The sequence below is a fragment of the Dromiciops gliroides genome, chromosome 1 (genome assembly GCF_019393635.1).
Source record: "Dromiciops gliroides isolate mDroGli1 chromosome 1, mDroGli1.pri, whole genome shotgun sequence".
NCBI classification, from domain to species: domain Eukaryota; kingdom Metazoa; phylum Chordata; class Mammalia; order Microbiotheria; family Microbiotheriidae; genus Dromiciops; species Dromiciops gliroides.
Window position 1 is genome coordinate 580646897 of NC_057861.1, and position 18735 is coordinate 580665631.

Here is an 18735-nt window from a genome sequence, read left to right on the forward strand (position 1 = left end):
ATTAGTACAGGGGTCCTTGCTGGGATATTCATGTCAATGAAATCATGGGTCTGGTTAAATATATATATTTGTGTGTGTGTGAATATACACACCTATAAATTGTGATTACTAACAGGACTAATACTGTAGGTATTATTATATAAGTAACATAAAGGTACTGCTATATCTTTTGAAAGCTGAGTTATTAAAGGAATAACTATATACATCATGTAAACATCTACTAATTGCATTCAGCACAATAAGTAAAATATTTTTAAAAATTATTTAAAAGTATTCAAGCATTAGTATTTTGGTCTCAAAGACCTGTTGGATTCTAATTTCTCCCCAGGGCAAGTTGATGACTTACTGTGTATGTGTATGTGTATGTGTATGTGTATGTGTATGTGTATGTGTATGTGTATGTGTATGTGTATGTGTATGTGTATGTGTATGTGTATGCATGTTTATTTTCTCTCTCCTCTAATACAGTAATAATTTATATGCTCAGAAGTGGTCCCCACCTGAGAATATAAAGAATCTATAATTCAAAGTATTTAAAGGATTTGAAGGAGAGGATATCTTGAAGGACCAAACAAGACAAAATTGTCATTTCAAAGTAGGAAAAATTTGAACAGCATAGGGATAAAACACTGGGGCGAATTAATGAAAGAGACCATGAAATCTCTCTCCTTGGAAACTCTAAAGGAAACAAGGGGCAATCATTTGACCTGAATGGTTTCAATCTCTCACTACTTGAAAACAGGGGGCTGAATCAGATAAGCTCTCAAGGTGTCACCCAGTTCTAGAATTCTGTGAGATTTATCTATCCACACAGCAAGCTGTACATAATAGATTTGCAGCTTCACATACAGTCATCTTTTTAAAAATTGTACTATTATGGAAATCATTGTTTTATTCCACAAATTAAAATTTTTTTTAAAGAGTTAGGATTTGTTTTACAGAAGTTTGCTTTTCAGCCAACATTCTTGGGGCATACCTATCTCATAAAGCAGAGTGCCCACAATACATTCAATCTGTCCTTTCTAATTAAAATTTTAGGGCTGGGCCAAGATACATCCACAAATCTTAGGATGAATATCAGTACATGATATTATTACAGGTAGTGGCACCTGCATAATATTCTCTCTGCCACTAAGATGAAATCTATTCTATTTTGAGCTCATGGCTTTAATATTTGCTCAAGGATATTATTATTGATTATAATATATGTGAATGTTATATATACTATATTACAAATGTGAAATACATATATATGCATATGCACACTTTATTTTTAAAGTAAATCACCAAAAGAATTATTTCTCCTTTATCAGAAATCACTGATTATTGTTTCTAGTGACTTTACTTACTCTTTTTTAAAGTGACTTTCTAAATCATTAACCACTTGGTACTATTTCTAGTGACTTCACTTTTTTTTTTTAAGTGACTTTCTAAATCATTAACAGCTTGGTGCTATTCTACTTGCATCATGATGGTCTGGGTACCAAATGCATTAGTATCCACAGACTTAAGTGATTTCCAACCAATCAACCTCTTACCTCCACAAATCCATTCTCAATTTTGGGTGGTTCATTACAAGACACTGGGTGACAGGTAGGTATGCGACTACCCCACTGTCCTGTGGCTTCACAGGTACTTTTCTTCTCTCCTTTGATATAGAATCCCCTGTTGCAACTATAAGCCACCACAGCTCCAAAACTGTAGTTGCTTCCACTTGCATAGCCATTCTTGATACTTGGTGGTTCTCCACACCGAACTGGAATACATTGGATTGACATGGGAGAAGGGTTCCAGTGACCACCTCTCATACACTCAATCTTAGCTGAGGTGTTCAGGACAAAGCCCTCCATGCATTTAAAGCTCACAATGGATCCAGCTGCAAATCTGGCTTTGCTTACAGACTCCAGGATACTATATAGGACAGCTGGGGGTTTCTCACAGAAATCAGCTATACAGTGAGGCACAGCCTGGCCCTCCAGAGGAACCCACTGCCCCTGAGCATCACAGTGCAGCTGGGAGTTGCCAGCCAAGCTATAGCCATCTGCACAGTAGTAATAAGCAACATCTCCATATAAGCGGTGGCTAGTTTCTGGGGAGGCATGTTCCACAGTAGGAGGTTCATCACAGGAAACAGCTAGGCACTGCTGATCACTTTCACTCCACATGCCACTTGCCAGGCATTCAATGGTTTCAGTACCAACAAGAGTATACCTATGATATTCGAGGAGAGAAATGAATCCCAGGTATGGGTTTGGAAACATTCTTTGTATACATTTTATTTTTTTCAACTATCAAACATCAATTTTCTTTCTCCCCCACTCTCCAATATTTTTCCTCTAAAAATTTACCCCTTAAGTTTATGGATTTAATTTTTAAGTTAAATGAAAAGGTCAATCACCTATAACCTGTCATTATAAAGTCATAGTTTCACAGGTTTAAAAAGTTGAAGGGGATACCTCAGAGACAATTTGGACCAGCCCCATCATTTTACAGGTTAGCATATTATGGATTTGCCTTAACTCATACAGGTAGTAAACAAAGGAAGGATTTGAAACCAAGTCCTTTGTGTCTAGAGTCAATGCTCTTTTCAGAATCATTATGCTCTTTAACAGGACACCTGGGTGGATAGAGTGTCAGATCTGGAGTCAGGAAGACTCATTTTACTGAGTTAAAATCTGGCTTCAGACACTACTTGCTGCATGAACCTGGGCATGCCACTTAACCCCATGTGTTTCAGTTTCCTCATCTGTAAAATGAGCCAGAGAAGGAAATGGCAAACCACTCCAGTATCTTTGCCAAGAAAACCCCAAATGGGGTCATGAAGAGTTGGACATGACTGAAAATGACTGAACAATGCTCTTTACCATGCTACTTCCTTAACATCGGTACTATTATTGGAATATGTAATATAGTATTGTTGTAAATAAACTCTATGAGATAAATGGACAAATGTTACTCCAAACACCTTTAGGTTTATCATCTTTTCACTGATTTCAGTATATCATTTGGTAGAAAAAAACACTGCAGTAGAGGAAAGGAAACGTAGATAGTGTCCCAGCTTGTATAGTAAATTCAGCACCATGGACAGTAGTGTGCACATAGTAGGGACTCCTTTTATTGAATGAATTAAATTAAATGAATCAAAATTGAATGAATCAAACAGTATTATGACTTGGAGCAAATAATTTAATGTCTGAGCTTTTTTCATCTATAAAATAATGATACCTTCATTGTCTACCTCATGGAACTACTGTGGAGCACAAATGGGAAAATGTGAAAGTGTTTTGAAATGTAGTAAAGCACCATATAAATGTATTATTAATACTAATAATAAACGGTTAGTTTGAGAAAGTGAGAAATTTTGAAATATAAATAGCTCTACAAATGTAAATGAGCATTATTACTACTAATAGCAAATTGTAAAATTTAGAATGTAGGATTTTGAAGTGATAAAAAAATACTATGCAAATTTAAGTTATTATTAATATTCTTAGAAACACATGGTCAAGTTTATAAATTCTACTTTTCTTTTTCCTCCAAAGTGATATAAAATATAAGTGCTATACAAAATTAATATAACATGACAATAACAGTTCTTTTTCCTGAAAGAAAATATGGTTCCCTACTTTGATCCTTTTCAAACATGCAAATGTTTTGTTACTGGAAAACTTAAAATACTAATAATTTGTCTTTGATCACTGTTATGTATTCAAAGGCAGCAAATTACTAAGGCAATTTCATTCTATCTGCTCTTTTTAAAAGGCAGCTGTTTAAACAGACATATGCTGCTCTTTTAATTTCTGCTCATGAAAAGAAGGTATCTAATAACCTTACATGTAGGTCTCTGATTAATCTTTCCAGCTGAATTCTCAATTGTATTAATGAAAATTGCAACTATAAAATCATTCTCATTTTTCATTAGAGTTTATTTTCAAAAGATTATTGGGTGAGATTCTAGAAACATATAAAATATAAATCAGATCATTTTACATGTTCTTGTACAGTATCTTTGTTTTGTGTTTTTCCTCAGACCCAAGTCCTAATCCATGCTGTTAGAGAAAACTTTAAAAATATTTGTATAGATCAAAATGGCATAAAATAAATGAAATATCCCAACATTTTAGATTTTGTATCATTTAAAATTATTTAAATGAGAGGCAGTGTGCCATAGCCTATAGAGTTAGTCGTCAAGCCAGGAAAATATGGGTTCAAGTTCTACCTCTTACTCATAGGCTGGGTGACTCTGGGCAAAACTTTGAACCTGTCAGGGTTTTAGACAACTCTCCAAGACTTTAAGCTTCAGAGTTGTCAGCCCACTTTGAGAGAAGAGTTTTTAATATTCCCCGATGCCAATGAAGTCATGGATCTAGTCCATATTCCTTTTGTGTGTTTTTGGTGGGGCAATGAGGGTTAAGTGACTTGCCCAGGGTCACACAGCTAGTAAGTGTCAAGTGTCTGAGGTCAGATTTGAATTTAGGTCCTCTTGAATTCAAGGCCAGTGCTTTATCCACTGTGTCACCTAGCTGACCCCCATATTCCTTGTTTAAAGAAATTAATACTTAGATCACTCTTATCATCTATCTCAGAATTTCATATCAATAAATGTTTTATAAGAAGAATTGGCACAATCTACCAAAATAAAATCCTCCCTAATTCATCATAGTACTAGTTCTAATGTACTAAAATTCTGCAGACTCTTGACCAGAGACAAGTTGTTTCTCTAACTGTTCTGACACAAATTTTTTCTCTTTAAAAAACAAAAAAATAAACCTCTTCCAGTTACCATAATGTAGTTTGCCCTGTGTACATGTGGATCATTTCACCCAATGCTTAAAAAATAATTTAAGAGGCAGTGCCTTAGTGGAGCAAAGATAAATTTGCCACATTTGGATTCTTAAAGCAAAAGAAAACCCTTTGGTGATGCCTCATAGTATGAAGGAGACCTTGGATTACTAAGGTCTGGCATCTAAGTCCTGACTGGAAAATCTTCAAAGACTAGGTTTCCTTGTGAAAAGATACTCATTACAATAAAGTTATCCCCACCAGGGGATACATTTTATGGGCAAAGTAATTCATGAAACTGTCTAATAAGGCAGGGAGGGGTTGTGATGTACATTTATGGAGCACCTGTGCCAATGAAGTCATGCATCTTTCTTAAAGTGCTGAAATAAATTTTAGATTAGAAAATGGGAAACAAGAGGGATGTTTTGTGTGCATGGTATTGGGGGAAAAACTTGCCTCTCATTTTCCCATTTTCATGGAACTGAGAAAGTGTCTTTATGATTTCTTGTGGGCAAGGTTAGCCAACAGAAATAGCAACCTTGTTATGGCTGCTGTGCTTCTGTCTTGTCTCGAAAGATACTACTCTATAAGCACATTTCCACCTCACATCAAGATATTGGTGATTTTCAAAGAAAATTGTAATAAACCAAATTTCTTCATCATTTTTTCCTGCATCTGTCCTCTCTACCCATACAAAGATCTCCCCCATTCCCTAGATTGGAGAACTAATTTATATTTCTAATCATAGTGTCAGTATTACTGGTCATTTAATACTTAGTTTGGAATTTAATCCATGATCTAAAGATGGGCAATCTAGAGTGTTTTAAAAGTGATCATTCATCCATTAAACTTACTTTGACACTCAACAATGTGAGTCCTTGGACTGACTGTGTGCATAATTGAACAGTAAGATTTTGAGGATAAGGAGATTAAGGTAGAACTTAACACAGTGATTTCTAATCTTTTCTTGAGATTCCATTTTTTACATAAAAAAATCTCATGGTCCCCTCCAATATGATAGTAGGTATACTGTTAGCATCTATACTAAAAATTCATGAGGCAAAAGGGAAGCTACTAAGAATTTAATAGCACTTTCAAAATCAATTTATATTTTATTAATCCCATTTTATCTTCAAAAATATGCATGTATCTATGTGTATATCTATCAAATTTTAATAAATATATAAATGACCGCATAGTATGCATAAGATTTAATAGATTTATAATGTGAGGCCATGTGGTTAGAGAATTTAATCACGAACTGAGTAAGATCCAGGGCTTGCCAAGGTCTCTCATGTCAGTAGATGACTGAGACCCATTGTAATTGACTTGTTTGTTACCCAGTTATCTAGGTTCTCAGAGTTCTATTCCTTGGATCACCAGAAAGTAAAGTACCCATGACTAATTACTTCAGTTCCCTACAGGAATACCTTTATTGCATTATGATTTAATGTAATACTTTTTGCCTTTATGGAGGGTGTGGTACCATAGGCTTGGAAATGGAGGGCAGAGTTCCTGATACTTCCCCAGGACTCCTTTGTTACATGATATCATTTCTCTTGGGTGCCAGCAGGCTCACTGGTACCACCTACTGGATTGTGACTGCCATCTCCTTCCATGATTTTCTACTTTTCTTTCTAGTTAGGTATATGAATACAGATTCTATTCCCCTCTTTCCTCTCCATGTTACATAGAAGCAATATAACATGATCTTAGGTAGTTTTGGTTTTTTTTTTTTAAGGATTACTACAAATACTACAGGGAAAGAATCCACATGTAGAGAATTGGGGATACTGATAAAGAAGGGGTAATGATTACAAGTTGCAAAGCACTATGGTACATTGGAAAGAGTGCTGGGTTTGGTGTTAAAAGACCTGGATTTGAATCCCATATTTGCCCCTTACTACCCTGGCAAATAATTTCAACTCTTTAGTTACCTTATTTGTTAAATGAGGGGAGGTAGAGGAGATGATTTCTGAGGTCATTTCCAAATCTAAATCTATACTCCAATGAACCTATGATTTTGGGGGTTATCTTTGATCCTCCATGTCAAAGGCAGATCATCTAGTTCCTTGAAGTTAGTATATAATATTCTGTGAGTTGTATGAGGTCATCAAAGGTAACCTCATCTTATTTACCACTCTTGCTTTCCTTGGATACCTGTTTAATTTTGCTGCTAGATGTCCTATTTTATAGAATATTTAACTTGTAAGATTTCTCAAGCCATCTACAGATAGGAAATGTCCTAAAACACATAATAAAACAGAACCTTATTAATCATCAAGGGCAACTCATGCCACATGGTTCTATTAAGGGAATGTGTGGGTAGATTATGGACAGAAAAAAATCTAGACTTCTAAAGATGGCTGGCCTAAGGTTTTGGAGTTCATCTTAATATTCCATGAGTGGAGAGATGTAAGAGTCTTTGCTATCTAGTTTAGGACTGAACTGAACTTGAAGTTTCATTCATTCACTCAACAAATATTTGCTGTGCCAGCCACTGTAGGAGGCACAAGGCATACACAAACACTCCAAATCTGTCATGATCACATTGCTAAAAATTACATCATCTACTAACTTTGATGTTCCCAGAAAACAAAACCAAAACATTTTTTATACTTAAAAGATAAAATTGGAGAATATCACAGCAATGATTCAATCATAGTCATTTTTATTCCCAGAAAGCCGTCTTTTACTCATAAGATATGATTTTAAAAAAGTGTTTGGACTCATGAGCCTGCAATCTAAGGAGAATTTGACATGAGGCTTTGGAAGAGCTGTGTGTTAGTTCCCTTTCTCCTTATTACTGGTCAGTCCTTTTCCCGACAATCCCCATGTTTACAAAACATATTTGGTTATTGTTCAGTGGGACTAGCTTTTTCTGTGCTCTGTTCCTTTGAATTTACATACCCTTCTTTGCACTTGTAAGTTATGGTGTTTCCAAATGTAAAATTATTGCCTTCAGCCATGGCGTCTTTGATGGCTGGAGGGTCTCCGCAGAAGACAAGCTCACACACAGGGGGTGCTGCATTCCAATTTCCTGTAGCTGTGCATTCTCTAACTGAAGGTCCCTGTAAGCTAAAAGACACAATAATAGCATAACATTGATTAGCTCTTCTTGAAATAGGACAGATGGAGTCAGAAGGAAGTAAAACAAAATGGGGGAAATACAATTGAAGACAGAACTTCCTCCAGGGAATTTAAGTGAGCTAGATAATGGGAGGATGGCAGTGTATCTGGGCTTATATGGGGTGCTGAGAAAAAGTGGGAACATTTGTCTTAGATGAAAGATAGTGTTTGTTTTTGAGTCTTTTTTCCTTTTGTGTCATGCTTGTGGTACACGGCCTTACTTGCAGGTGTCTAGGTTGGCTTAAGGACATGGCATATGCTGGTCTTGAAAAGTGATCTTGAAAGCTGTGGTCAGATCCAGCTTTGACTTATACATCTGAATCACCCCAGCTGAGCTCACTCTCAATTTCTTGTACTTAGGCATCAACAATGGACATTAAGACTGACCTGGACACATCATTTTGATGTATTTTTGATGGGGTTTGTTGATCTGTATATATGCATGGATTTCTTTCCCTCCTTCTACATTGTGGGAGCAAAAAAGGCTTTGAATTTGGAGATGGGAGATTTAAGTTGACAAACACATTGATTATTTGTTTTTCTTTGGGAGAGTCTTTAACTTCTTTAAACCTCAATTTATTCACCTGTAAAAGAATACTTGGAATAACTACTGACTTTAAGAATGACTTGCAATAACTACTGATTGCAATAACAACAACTATTATAGGCTTGCTAACCACTTTGTAAACTCCAAACTTCTACGTAAATGTGAGTAATTATTATTTATGACAAGGATTTGCTGATACATTCTAGTGGTTCTGTTAAGATACATTAGTAAGTAAAATATGAAGCAAGCTTGATAGGTATCTCATGTTTTTTACCTGTATCCATTATTACATGAATAGGTTGCAGTAGAAAGGTAAGTTAATCCATTTAGTACATATTTTCCATTTATGATGTCTTGTGGACTGGGGCATTTCACTACTTCACATATGGGAGGAGCATGACTCCAAGCACCATTAGCAAGGCAAAATGATTCTTTTTCACCAACCAGTTTGTATCCTTTATTACACCTATAGAAGAGAAGAGAAAAATCCATAGGCACATTTTTCTTTGTTTCTTTTTTCCTTCCTCTCTTCCTTCCTCTTTTTCTTTCTTATTTTTTCCAACTTCACTTTGCTAGTATCCTTCAAAGAACATTAGCAAATACACAAATCCATTAAAAACTTTGTGAAGTCATTTTATTGAAATAATTACTGCCTCCAAATAATCTTTCACTGGCCATGTGATTTACTGGTAGTTTAATTTTTAAAAAGCTGAATATGCAATTCTCTTAATTCTTTGTTAAATTTAAAAAAATGCACCTTTCTATCTTACTTTCAGGATTACACTCTCTCTTTCTGCTCAATGATCACTATGTCATCAGCACATTATAAAAATTTCTTGCAAATTGTTTTCATCACAATCAGACTCCTACCTGTAAATCACTTTATTACCATAGGTAAATGTTGATCCCTCAATACCACAGTTCTCTGGAACAACAGGCCCACCACAGGAAATGGCTTCCAGGAAATGGAAACAAAAAATACTGTATTTGTTTAGTTGGCCAAAATCATTTAAAGATAGAGATTAAAACAACAACAACAACAACACATTTCTTAGATATTTGAGGGTAATACAATTTTTTTAAACCATTATTATTATTTTTTTTTTTTTTGCTGGGCAATGGGGGTTAAGTGACTTGCCCAGGGTCACACAGCTAGTAAGTCAAGTGTCTGAGGCCAGATTTGAACTCAGGTACTCCTGAATCCAAGGCCGGTTCTTTATCCACTGCGCCACCTAGCCGCCCCTAAACCATTATTTTTGTGGACATTTTTTATGTACCGGGAATATACAGAAAGGCCTAAAGGAAGGCCTCTGGGGAGCTAGGGAGATCCTTAGTGGAGTATTAATGTGAGGCAAAGGACAAGGATAGAATAGAATTAGAAGGAATGGGTGTGTTAAGATTTATATCTATGGAGCCAACACCAACATTGATGAGATTAAAAATTCACTGGTGTATTTGGGAGTTAAACCAAATTTGAATGCAGAATAACAAATTTAAAAGGGCACTTTACACATCCTTCATAACAACCCTGTGAGTTAGGCCAGTAGTAAAAATATTATTATTTCCATTTTACAGATGAGTAAACTGAGGCCCACCAAGCTGAAGTGACTTAAGCTGCAATGCAGGAACACCCCTAAAAATAACACTGACAGCAGCAGTAGCATCAAATACAAAAGATGCTGCTGAAACATTTGAAGATCTAATGTTATCAGTACGTGCCAGTATAGCACAAAGAATTTAACTAAGATCTACCTTCACAAAATGGTATTTGGTGACTCCATTTTCCTGACTCCAAACATGTAATTGTGGTTACTCCTATTAGTTGATAGCCTTCTTCACAAGAGAAAGTCACTTCTCCACCAACTGTATAAATATCACCAGAAGAATGACCATTGTCTGTTTTGCCAGGTTCCTTACATTTTATAGGTTCTTGAAAGAAAGAAATGGCTGGTTAAATATATACATGTGTATATGTGTGTATAATGAAAACTAGTTTTGAAAATAGGGAAAAAACCCTTGAGATTTTTTCTCTTCAGAGAGTTCAATTCTCATTCTCTCTCTCTCTCTCTCTCTCTCTCTCTCTCTCTCTCTCTCTCTCTCTCTCTCTCTCTCGTTCGCTCTCTCTCTCGTTCGCTCTCTCTCTCGCTCGCTCTCTCTCTCGCTCGCTCGCGCTCTCGCTCTATGAAGGGCAATGAGGGTTAATTGACTTGCCCAGGTCCCACAGCTAGTAAGTGTCAAGTGTCTGAGGCCATATTTGAACTCAGATTCTCCTGAATCCAGGGCCACTGCCCCACCTAGCTGCCCCAAACCCTTGAGATTTTGAAGATACTTCATGCAGTTTGAGAATCTTGAATATGATCATCACAATCTGATCCAGCTATCTAAGTAACCATGACAGAAAGAAGCTAATAGAAAGTAGACCAGATTTCAAAGATGCAAAGCCATTCTGAATTCTATAAAGAAATATTTTGCTTATCTGACAGAATATGATGGTGCAAAACTAATATTTATATTAATTCTATTTAAAAATTAAAATATATCTAATAACATATTAATGATTAATTTGTTCATTTAAATAATATTTACATTAAAAATATGTTTGAAAAGGCCAAACTTTTTAGGAATTCTGCTTTTTTTTTTTTTTTTTTTGTGAGGCAGAGTTAAGTGACTTGCCCTGGGTCACAAGTGTCTGGGGCCGGATTTGAACTTAGGTCCTCCTGATTTTAGGATCAGTGTTCTTTCCACTCTGCCACCTAGCTGCCCCTGGAATGCTACTTTCTTTAATGAAACTGATTTAGTAGCAGCAAAGTCCCCAAATTGCGATGCTATAATGCTGATGAAAGGTGACTTGATATTAGGTTAAGATTCACATTTGTTTCTGAGAACTAGGGTGTTGAGTTAACATTTTAGGGCCAAAAATCCATTTAGTTAAAATATGTTTTAACATGGAATGCTGATTTTTTTTAAAGCCACAAATCAAAAAAAGTCTCAATTAATGCTTGTTTATAACATTCCAGCAGAACTTCCAAAATACTTTTTTTCAAGTAGTTATTTTTATTACTAGAAAAACACTAAAGACAAGGAAATAGAAAGCTCCACTTTTTCATTCTTCTTTTGCAGATATTGAAGGATAGAGAACGGACCATAAGTGATTTGCTCATTACAACTAGTCTCTAGTGGAGTCAACAAGAGAAGCACAAATGCACTGAACACATAAGAAGCTGCAAAGTAGCCCTATGCAATTATCAAATGTACTAGTTATCAGGTGAATATACTCCTCTAGATAAACAACATACACTCAAGATTCTTCCCATTTGGGGGCAGTTAGGTGGCACAGTAGATAGAGCACTGGCCCTGGATTCAGGAGGACCTGAGTTCAAATCCGGCCCCAGACAATTGACACTTACTAGCTGTGTAACCCTGGGCAAGTCACTTAACCCTCACTGCCTGGCACAAAAAAAAAAAAAAAAGATTCTTCCCATTCCCCCAAACCCTCCCCCAATACACAGGTATGCTTCATTTTAAGAAAAACCCAATAAAAGAAATTCCAATGTTACAAAACAGATAAATTAGGGTGTAATTATGTATATGCCCTCTCCCCCACCCCTCCCCATACACACACACACAAAAGAATTCAGAATTCATCTTAGAATTAGAGCAGTAAACTGCTCTCCAGGAACTTAAATATATATATTTACTGATCATTAACTAATGGCTTGTAGAAATGTTTAGATCTGTTATCAATTGAAGGTCAATCATAAATGAAAGCAAGAAAGCCTTAAGATCATAATGTTAGGGGTAAAATGTGATTAGATTTTAAAAAAATATTTAATTCACTTAAATTTTTGTGGAAGCATCAATTAAATAAAACAAAACAAAACTGGAATGGTGCTCAAAATGTTAATATATTTCAAATATAATCAATCTTCAAATAAAACCAATTTTAAATATATACATATCTGTATGTATATATCTATATGTGTATATACATATGTACATATATAGATACACATACACATATATGTTAGCAAAAGGGGGAGGGTATATCAGGATCTTTATTGCTAGTGGTGAGAATGCTTATTACCTGCACATTTTTTTCCATCTCCTGTGTAGGGTGGGATGCATGTACATATATAGGACCCATTTGTATTAAGGCAGGAAGCGTGCTTATCACAATCTGATCCAACTGCACATTCATCGACATCTAAAACCCAAGTACAGCATTTTATCTAAGTAATCATTCTTAGAGTTGGATGCTAGCAACAAATTTGCAGGTGATCCTCAAAGTCTGTTTTTGTTCTTTTCCTTACAAATGAAAACAATATCTATAACTCCCAATTCTTTTTGAAAATGATATTTTTTTCTAATGATGTATAAAAGCGATTTTATTAAAAATTTTGAGTTCCAATTTTCCTCCCTCCCTTGTCTCCTCTCTCATTGTAACCCCCAATTCTTTTTTTAAACATTTTTATTTAAAGTTTTGAGTTGTAAATTCTATCCCTCCTTCCCTCTTTCTCCTCCCCGCCCCACCCCCCAGGCAGTAAGCAATCAAATATAGGTTATACATGTGCAAGTAACTCCCAGTTCTTAAGGATTATATAATCTGGTTATTTTATGCTTTGAAACCTAAGATTTCCATCCCATAACAAATATTTATGAAATTCCAGGCACATAAACAAAGTTCAACAGTCCCTGCCCTCAAGGAGTTTATATTCTTGCTTCATGTACATAACATAGGTATGTCTAAAACTTATTTGAGGCAGATAGACATGTAACTGGCAGGATCCGCGGCGAGGAGTTGATCAAGGGAACTTTGTGGGAGAAGACCCAAGTAGCTGTGGGAACCAGGAAAGATCTCTTGGAAATGTCTCTAGAATTCAGGCTTGAAGGAAAACAAGGGATTCCAAGGGTGGGGGTGAGGAAGGAATGCCAATCCTGGCATGGAAAATAGCCAGTGCAAAGGCAGAGAATCTGAAAATTGAAGTGTTGTGGGTGAGGAGGAGCAAGAAAAGCAATTTGATGGGACTCAAGAGTGCAATCAAGGGAAGTGAAGAAAAATAAGGGTGGAAATGTAGCATGGAATCAGAGTTATAAACACTTTTAATTCCTTCAAATAGGAGTTTATATTTGATCCTAAAGGCAATAGGAAGCCATATCACTTTAGGAAAATCACTCTGGCATCAGTGTGAAGGATAGATTATTGAAAATTGCAAATATTTTACAAATATAATGTAGAAACAATTAGATCCCCATTGTAGAGATGGATAAGTCAAGGCACAGAGATCATTAAGGATTTGCTCAATTAGGCTAAGACCATGTAGTAATTGGAATGTTAGGGGATCATTAAAGATCACTGATTCCAACAGAACTGGTCATAACAATATACAAATATATTTGAGATCATTTCAAAAGTTGGGTTGAACGAACATAGTCTGGTGGAAGAGCCCTGGCTTGGGATCAGAGGATCTGGGTTCAAATCCTAGTTTTTTCATTTTTATCTATATGACTTGACCAGATCTTTTATTCTCTCTAAATCCTTTTCTATAAAATGAGGGACCAGATGACTTCTAAAGTCTCTTCCAGCTTTAAATCTGTGATCTGTGATGCACACTAAACAAAGCACAGTATTTTCAGCTTGCATTAACACTATGAGATTCATTTTACCAAGGCATGAAGGTGAGATGCCATTCCAGCTTCCGTTGTCTGTGCAGAACATCCTTGAATCACCCAGTAGATAATAGCCATTGTTACACTGGTAGGTGACTGTGCTTCCTGCATAGAAGTCCTCAGCAGAATAGAAGCCATTCTCCAAAGGTGGTGGTACCCCACAGCCAATTCCTACAACATGGCCAAGAACACAATTACACTATGAGTAAAAGCAACATGATTGAAATGAGGTTTAAGAAAGTTCAAAGAACACCTCTCTTACATAAGGTACATATTAGTCAAGCACAGGTTCTCATATACCTGGGACCTAAAAGAAGGATTGATTTTGAATTGTGAGGCTACTGAAATTCAGAAAGCAGCCCAAGTGAAAATGAAGCACAAGGCTTAAATAACATTTAACGTGACCTGTGCATATTTTCAGGTTTTCTTTGATTTTTCATGAAATGTCATGATTTACAAAATTTTGAATGAGTTTCATGCATGAAAGTAGGCGTTGGGACATAGTTTAATAAAAGGAGCACTGGTCCCCAGGTCAGGACACTTGAGTTCCTGTACCTGGTACTTCCCATCCCTAGTTTTGTAAATCAATGCATACATGAGTCCCAGCTATATTTGCCAGCCCCCTCCTCTCTCCTAGCTATTCCCAGTTGTTTCTTCGATTCCCCATATCATTAGGCTATGGGAATCATAGGTTAGAGATCTACTCCAATACTCTCATTTTACAGATGAGGAAGCTGGGCCATAGAATTATTATAATTCACTCCCTTGAAAAGGGCTGAGTAGGTGCCTCACTTTTTCAAGTGTCCTGACAACATCATTGACAAATAGAGCTCACTTTCACAGTGCGGCAGTGGTTGAGTCCATTGTCCCTGATTCAGACAGTATTGAACAGCTTCCCCGACTATCTGGAAACCGGCATCACAGAAAAGACTGACTTTAGAGCCTGGTTTTAACTCTGCTGTTAAGGTCCGCAGATGAGGTACGTATCCGTCTAATGATGGACAATCTGGAGACAGAATGCATGTGAGCAGACAGTTTGGAGTAATGCGGCTGCAGCATGAGTCCAACACATGGAGTGTTAATTGTGCATGCATATCTGAACGCTAAACACATTCTGCTTTTATGAATATGCTAAGCTACTTGGCTTTCCTAAAAGCATTAAATTTGGGGGAGGGGGATAAAGTTAAAACTATTTCACTTTGACAAAGAGGTTTCAGATCATTTTGTTTTAACAAGGGGTTGAAGGAGTAAACAGTTTTAACAATAGTCTGATAAATATAATCTTGCATTTTAAAAAATGAAAGATAAAAAATATAATTAAGTCCTCTATTTGAATCAATAAGCCATCTGAATTCATTTAGCTATCCAATATAGGAAGACTTAAATTCATCATACAGTCTGTGGAATGTTAGGAATGGAGAAATAATTATTCCATTATCAAAATAATTTTTCCAGGCTGTTTAAGGAGCTACTGCTTAAACATTCAATTTTGTGAAGAAAACATTTGATTGTTCAGAGTTTGATCATCTAGTTTTTTAAATTTTCTTTTTCTCCCTCTTCATTCTCCCTTATGTTGCCATTTAATTCTTCACTAGACCTTCCATTAAAGGATGGATAGACATAAGAAGACATGGCAGCAGTTCTGGCAAAGGGTTTGTTGGGGGGAAATTATTGACCAAAATTAACTTCAAATAAAACTGAATAGAATTGATTTATTTAGGTAATGGTCTCACTACCCTCAAGAACGTAGCCAGTATATTTTAAGATCACTTTAAAGTAAAACATACAAATGAAATTCTAACCAGAACAGAATATGCTCTTGGAATCAATCTTCACTTTTCCAACAACTCCTGATAGGAAATCCGGCCAGGCCAACACATTTCCTTTACTGAGTCCTTCTGGACAAGAGGTAGCCAAAGATTTCACCTGAAAGTTTAATAGATATAGTTAAATATGCTCTATTTTGTTTATTCAGAGACAAATATGGAAGATAAGAAATTGTTTTATTGAAAACTCATGGACATCTCTTCATAGGATTGGCATTATGAATAGATAGAGATATAGGCAACATTCACATGATGACCAAAAAGGATAGTTGGCGCTCCACACCATCTCCTCCTCCAGACTCTCTGCTGATTAAAATTCCAGAATTAGAAATTTAATTCTTTGTCTTAAGGATTATTCCATGCCCAAATTCAAATGTCTCTGGGAGGAGAAACCCATTAATTCATACCAGTAATTTACTCTGTAATATGTCTGAGCTTAAAAAAAAGAAAACAGGTGTTGATAGCAGGACAAAGGTGAAAATATAAATATACTTGTAGCTGAAAAGAGGAAAATAAAGAGTATCACTGAAGAAGGAAAAGGACTGAGATAGAGGAGGCAAAGATAAACTCTGCCTTCTCACAACTGTGCCCAAGGTTGGACCCACATTGGTAAAAATACACAATCCTAGATGTTGCAGGCTGCAGTTACTTTTTGATTCTCTTTTTTTAGGGTGAGATGAGTTTGAAGCCAAATTTTCCCACCTCCTTTTTTTGGTGGGGCAATGGGCAATGAGGACTTACCCAAGGTCACACAGCTAGTAAGTGTCAAGTGTCTGAGACCAAATTTGAACTCAGGTCCTCCTGAATTCAGGGCCAGTGCTTTATCCACCGCGCCACCTACCTGCCCTCTGTTGATTATCTTTATTATAGTTTCTGAGTATCAAAAATCATATCACAGAATGTCAAAGTGGAAGGAAGTTTAAAGATCATTTAATACAATTTCTCATTTTACAAATAATAACTAATAATTATATGGAGCTTTAATTTTTACTAAGTGATTTACATATATTATTTCATTTGATCTATAAGACAAAACTGAGGGTGTGCATGGTTAAGTGACTTGCTAGGGTCACACAGCTAGGGCAGGATTTGAACGTAATTCTTTGTCACTCTTAATTTCTATGTCCCAGCTGCCTCCAATAAGAAGGCTGAGATATAGAAAAGGGATATAATTTATCTGTGGTCACATGGCCAGTTGGTTCTCCTCAGTTTCCTCATTTGTAAAGATGATTCCTAAGGTCCCCTCAAGTTGTACAATTTTATAATTTAGTGATGAATAACACAGCTGGTACAAGAATACTGGTCTTCTGACTCCCAGCCAAAGGAATGGCAGGATTTATAGAATTTCAGAGTTGGAAGAAATATCAGAGGCCAATCCATACCTACATAAGAACTCCTTCTAAAACATACCCATTGAGTTGCCATAAGCCATTTGCTTGAAGACTTCCAGTAAGGGGAACCCAATACCCACCACAGCATCCAATTCCACTTTGAGATAACTATTTATTAGGAAATTTTTCTTTATATAAAATCTTTGTAACTTCCATCCACTAATCCTAGTTGGGTATAAATAGGGTAAAACAAAGGATATCCTAAATTCTACAAAAACAAGCTTAATCCTTCTTCCATGTGAACATCCTTCAGATGTCTAAAGACATTTATGTTGATTATGCCCTTGGAGAAGTCTTTTCTTCTCCAGGATAACCAACCCCAGTTCTTTCAACCTATCCTCATATACTGCGGCCTTCAGAACTTCCACCATCTTATTTCCCCTTTTCTGGAAATCCCACAATTTGCCAACTTCTTCCCAAAAATGTTGTAACCAGAATTGAATAAAATGTTTCAGATGCACTTTGAATAGAGAAGAGTATAGTGTAAGTATCATCTCCTACATATAGGAATTAGCTCTCTCTCTTTTTTAAAGATTCTTTTATTTTAATTGGATTTGTGTTTGAGAGGGTGTAATTCTTTTTTTTTTTTTTTTAGTGAGGCAATTGGGGGTAAGTGACTTGCCCAAGGTCACACAGCTAGTAAGTGTTAAGTGTCTGAGGCCGGATTTGAACTCAGGTACTCCTGACTCCAGGGCCGGTGCTCTATCCACTGCACCACCTAGCTGCCCCGAAATTATATCTCTCTTAATGCAGTGTAAGACAGCATTAAAGTTTTGGTTACCATCATTTTGTATTATTGACTGAAATTTAGATTAAAATTCCTAAAATACCAGATCTTTTTGCAGTAGTTCTATGATCATTTTTCCCCCTCCATCTTATAATTGCGAAATTGATTATTTAAGCCCTTCTGGAGGAAGTCATACAATCATGCTGTTTGACTCCAAAATAAATTGATTTTATCTAATCTCAAATGGGGCACTGCCACTGCAGAAAGGGAATTCTTTTATTTCCTAATTGATTCTCTGTTGATTCTCTATCCTACTAACCAGAGTGGTTGCTCTAAATTTTCTCTGTAGCTGCCACAGCATGCTGTCCCCCACCCTTTCAGCTGAGGCCCTCTCCTCATACTTTATCAAGAAAAACAAGGCCCATTTGCCCTGAGCTCCCTCTTCTTCTCGTCTCATTTATACCTCCCTGACATCATCTCCCACTATCTCCTCCTTTACTCCCAGCGTCTGATGAAGAAGGGGCTCTTTTCACCAAAGCCAAGCCTTTTACCTAGATCTTTGATCCCATTCTCACATTAACATCCTCAGCAGCTATAATTTGATTCCCATTCTCTAATCTTCAACTTCTCTCTATACACTGGTTCCTCCCCTGCTGCCTACAAATA

At 36.3% G+C, this 18735-nt stretch overlaps 1 protein-coding gene across 1 annotated transcript in view; it reads right to left on the reverse strand.

The window, feature by feature from the left end:
- SVEP1 (sushi, von Willebrand factor type A, EGF and pentraxin domain containing 1) overlaps nt 1–18735 on the reverse strand; it is a 340439-nt gene that overhangs the window by 76114 nt on the left and 245590 nt on the right. Inside the window, exons 29-37 of the mRNA XM_043978458.1 lie at nt 15928–16051; nt 14961–15131; nt 14123–14296; nt 12543–12662; nt 10211–10387; nt 9329–9413; nt 8733–8924; nt 7693–7860; nt 1539–2211 (exon numbers count right to left, since the gene is read on the reverse strand). Coding sequence (XP_043834393.1) covers nt 1539–2211; nt 7693–7860; nt 8733–8924; nt 9329–9413; nt 10211–10387; nt 12543–12662; nt 14123–14296; nt 14961–15131; nt 15928–16051 — 1884 coding nt within the window. The remainder of the gene's footprint in view (nt 1–1538; nt 2212–7692; nt 7861–8732; nt 8925–9328; nt 9414–10210; nt 10388–12542; nt 12663–14122; nt 14297–14960; nt 15132–15927; nt 16052–18735) is intronic.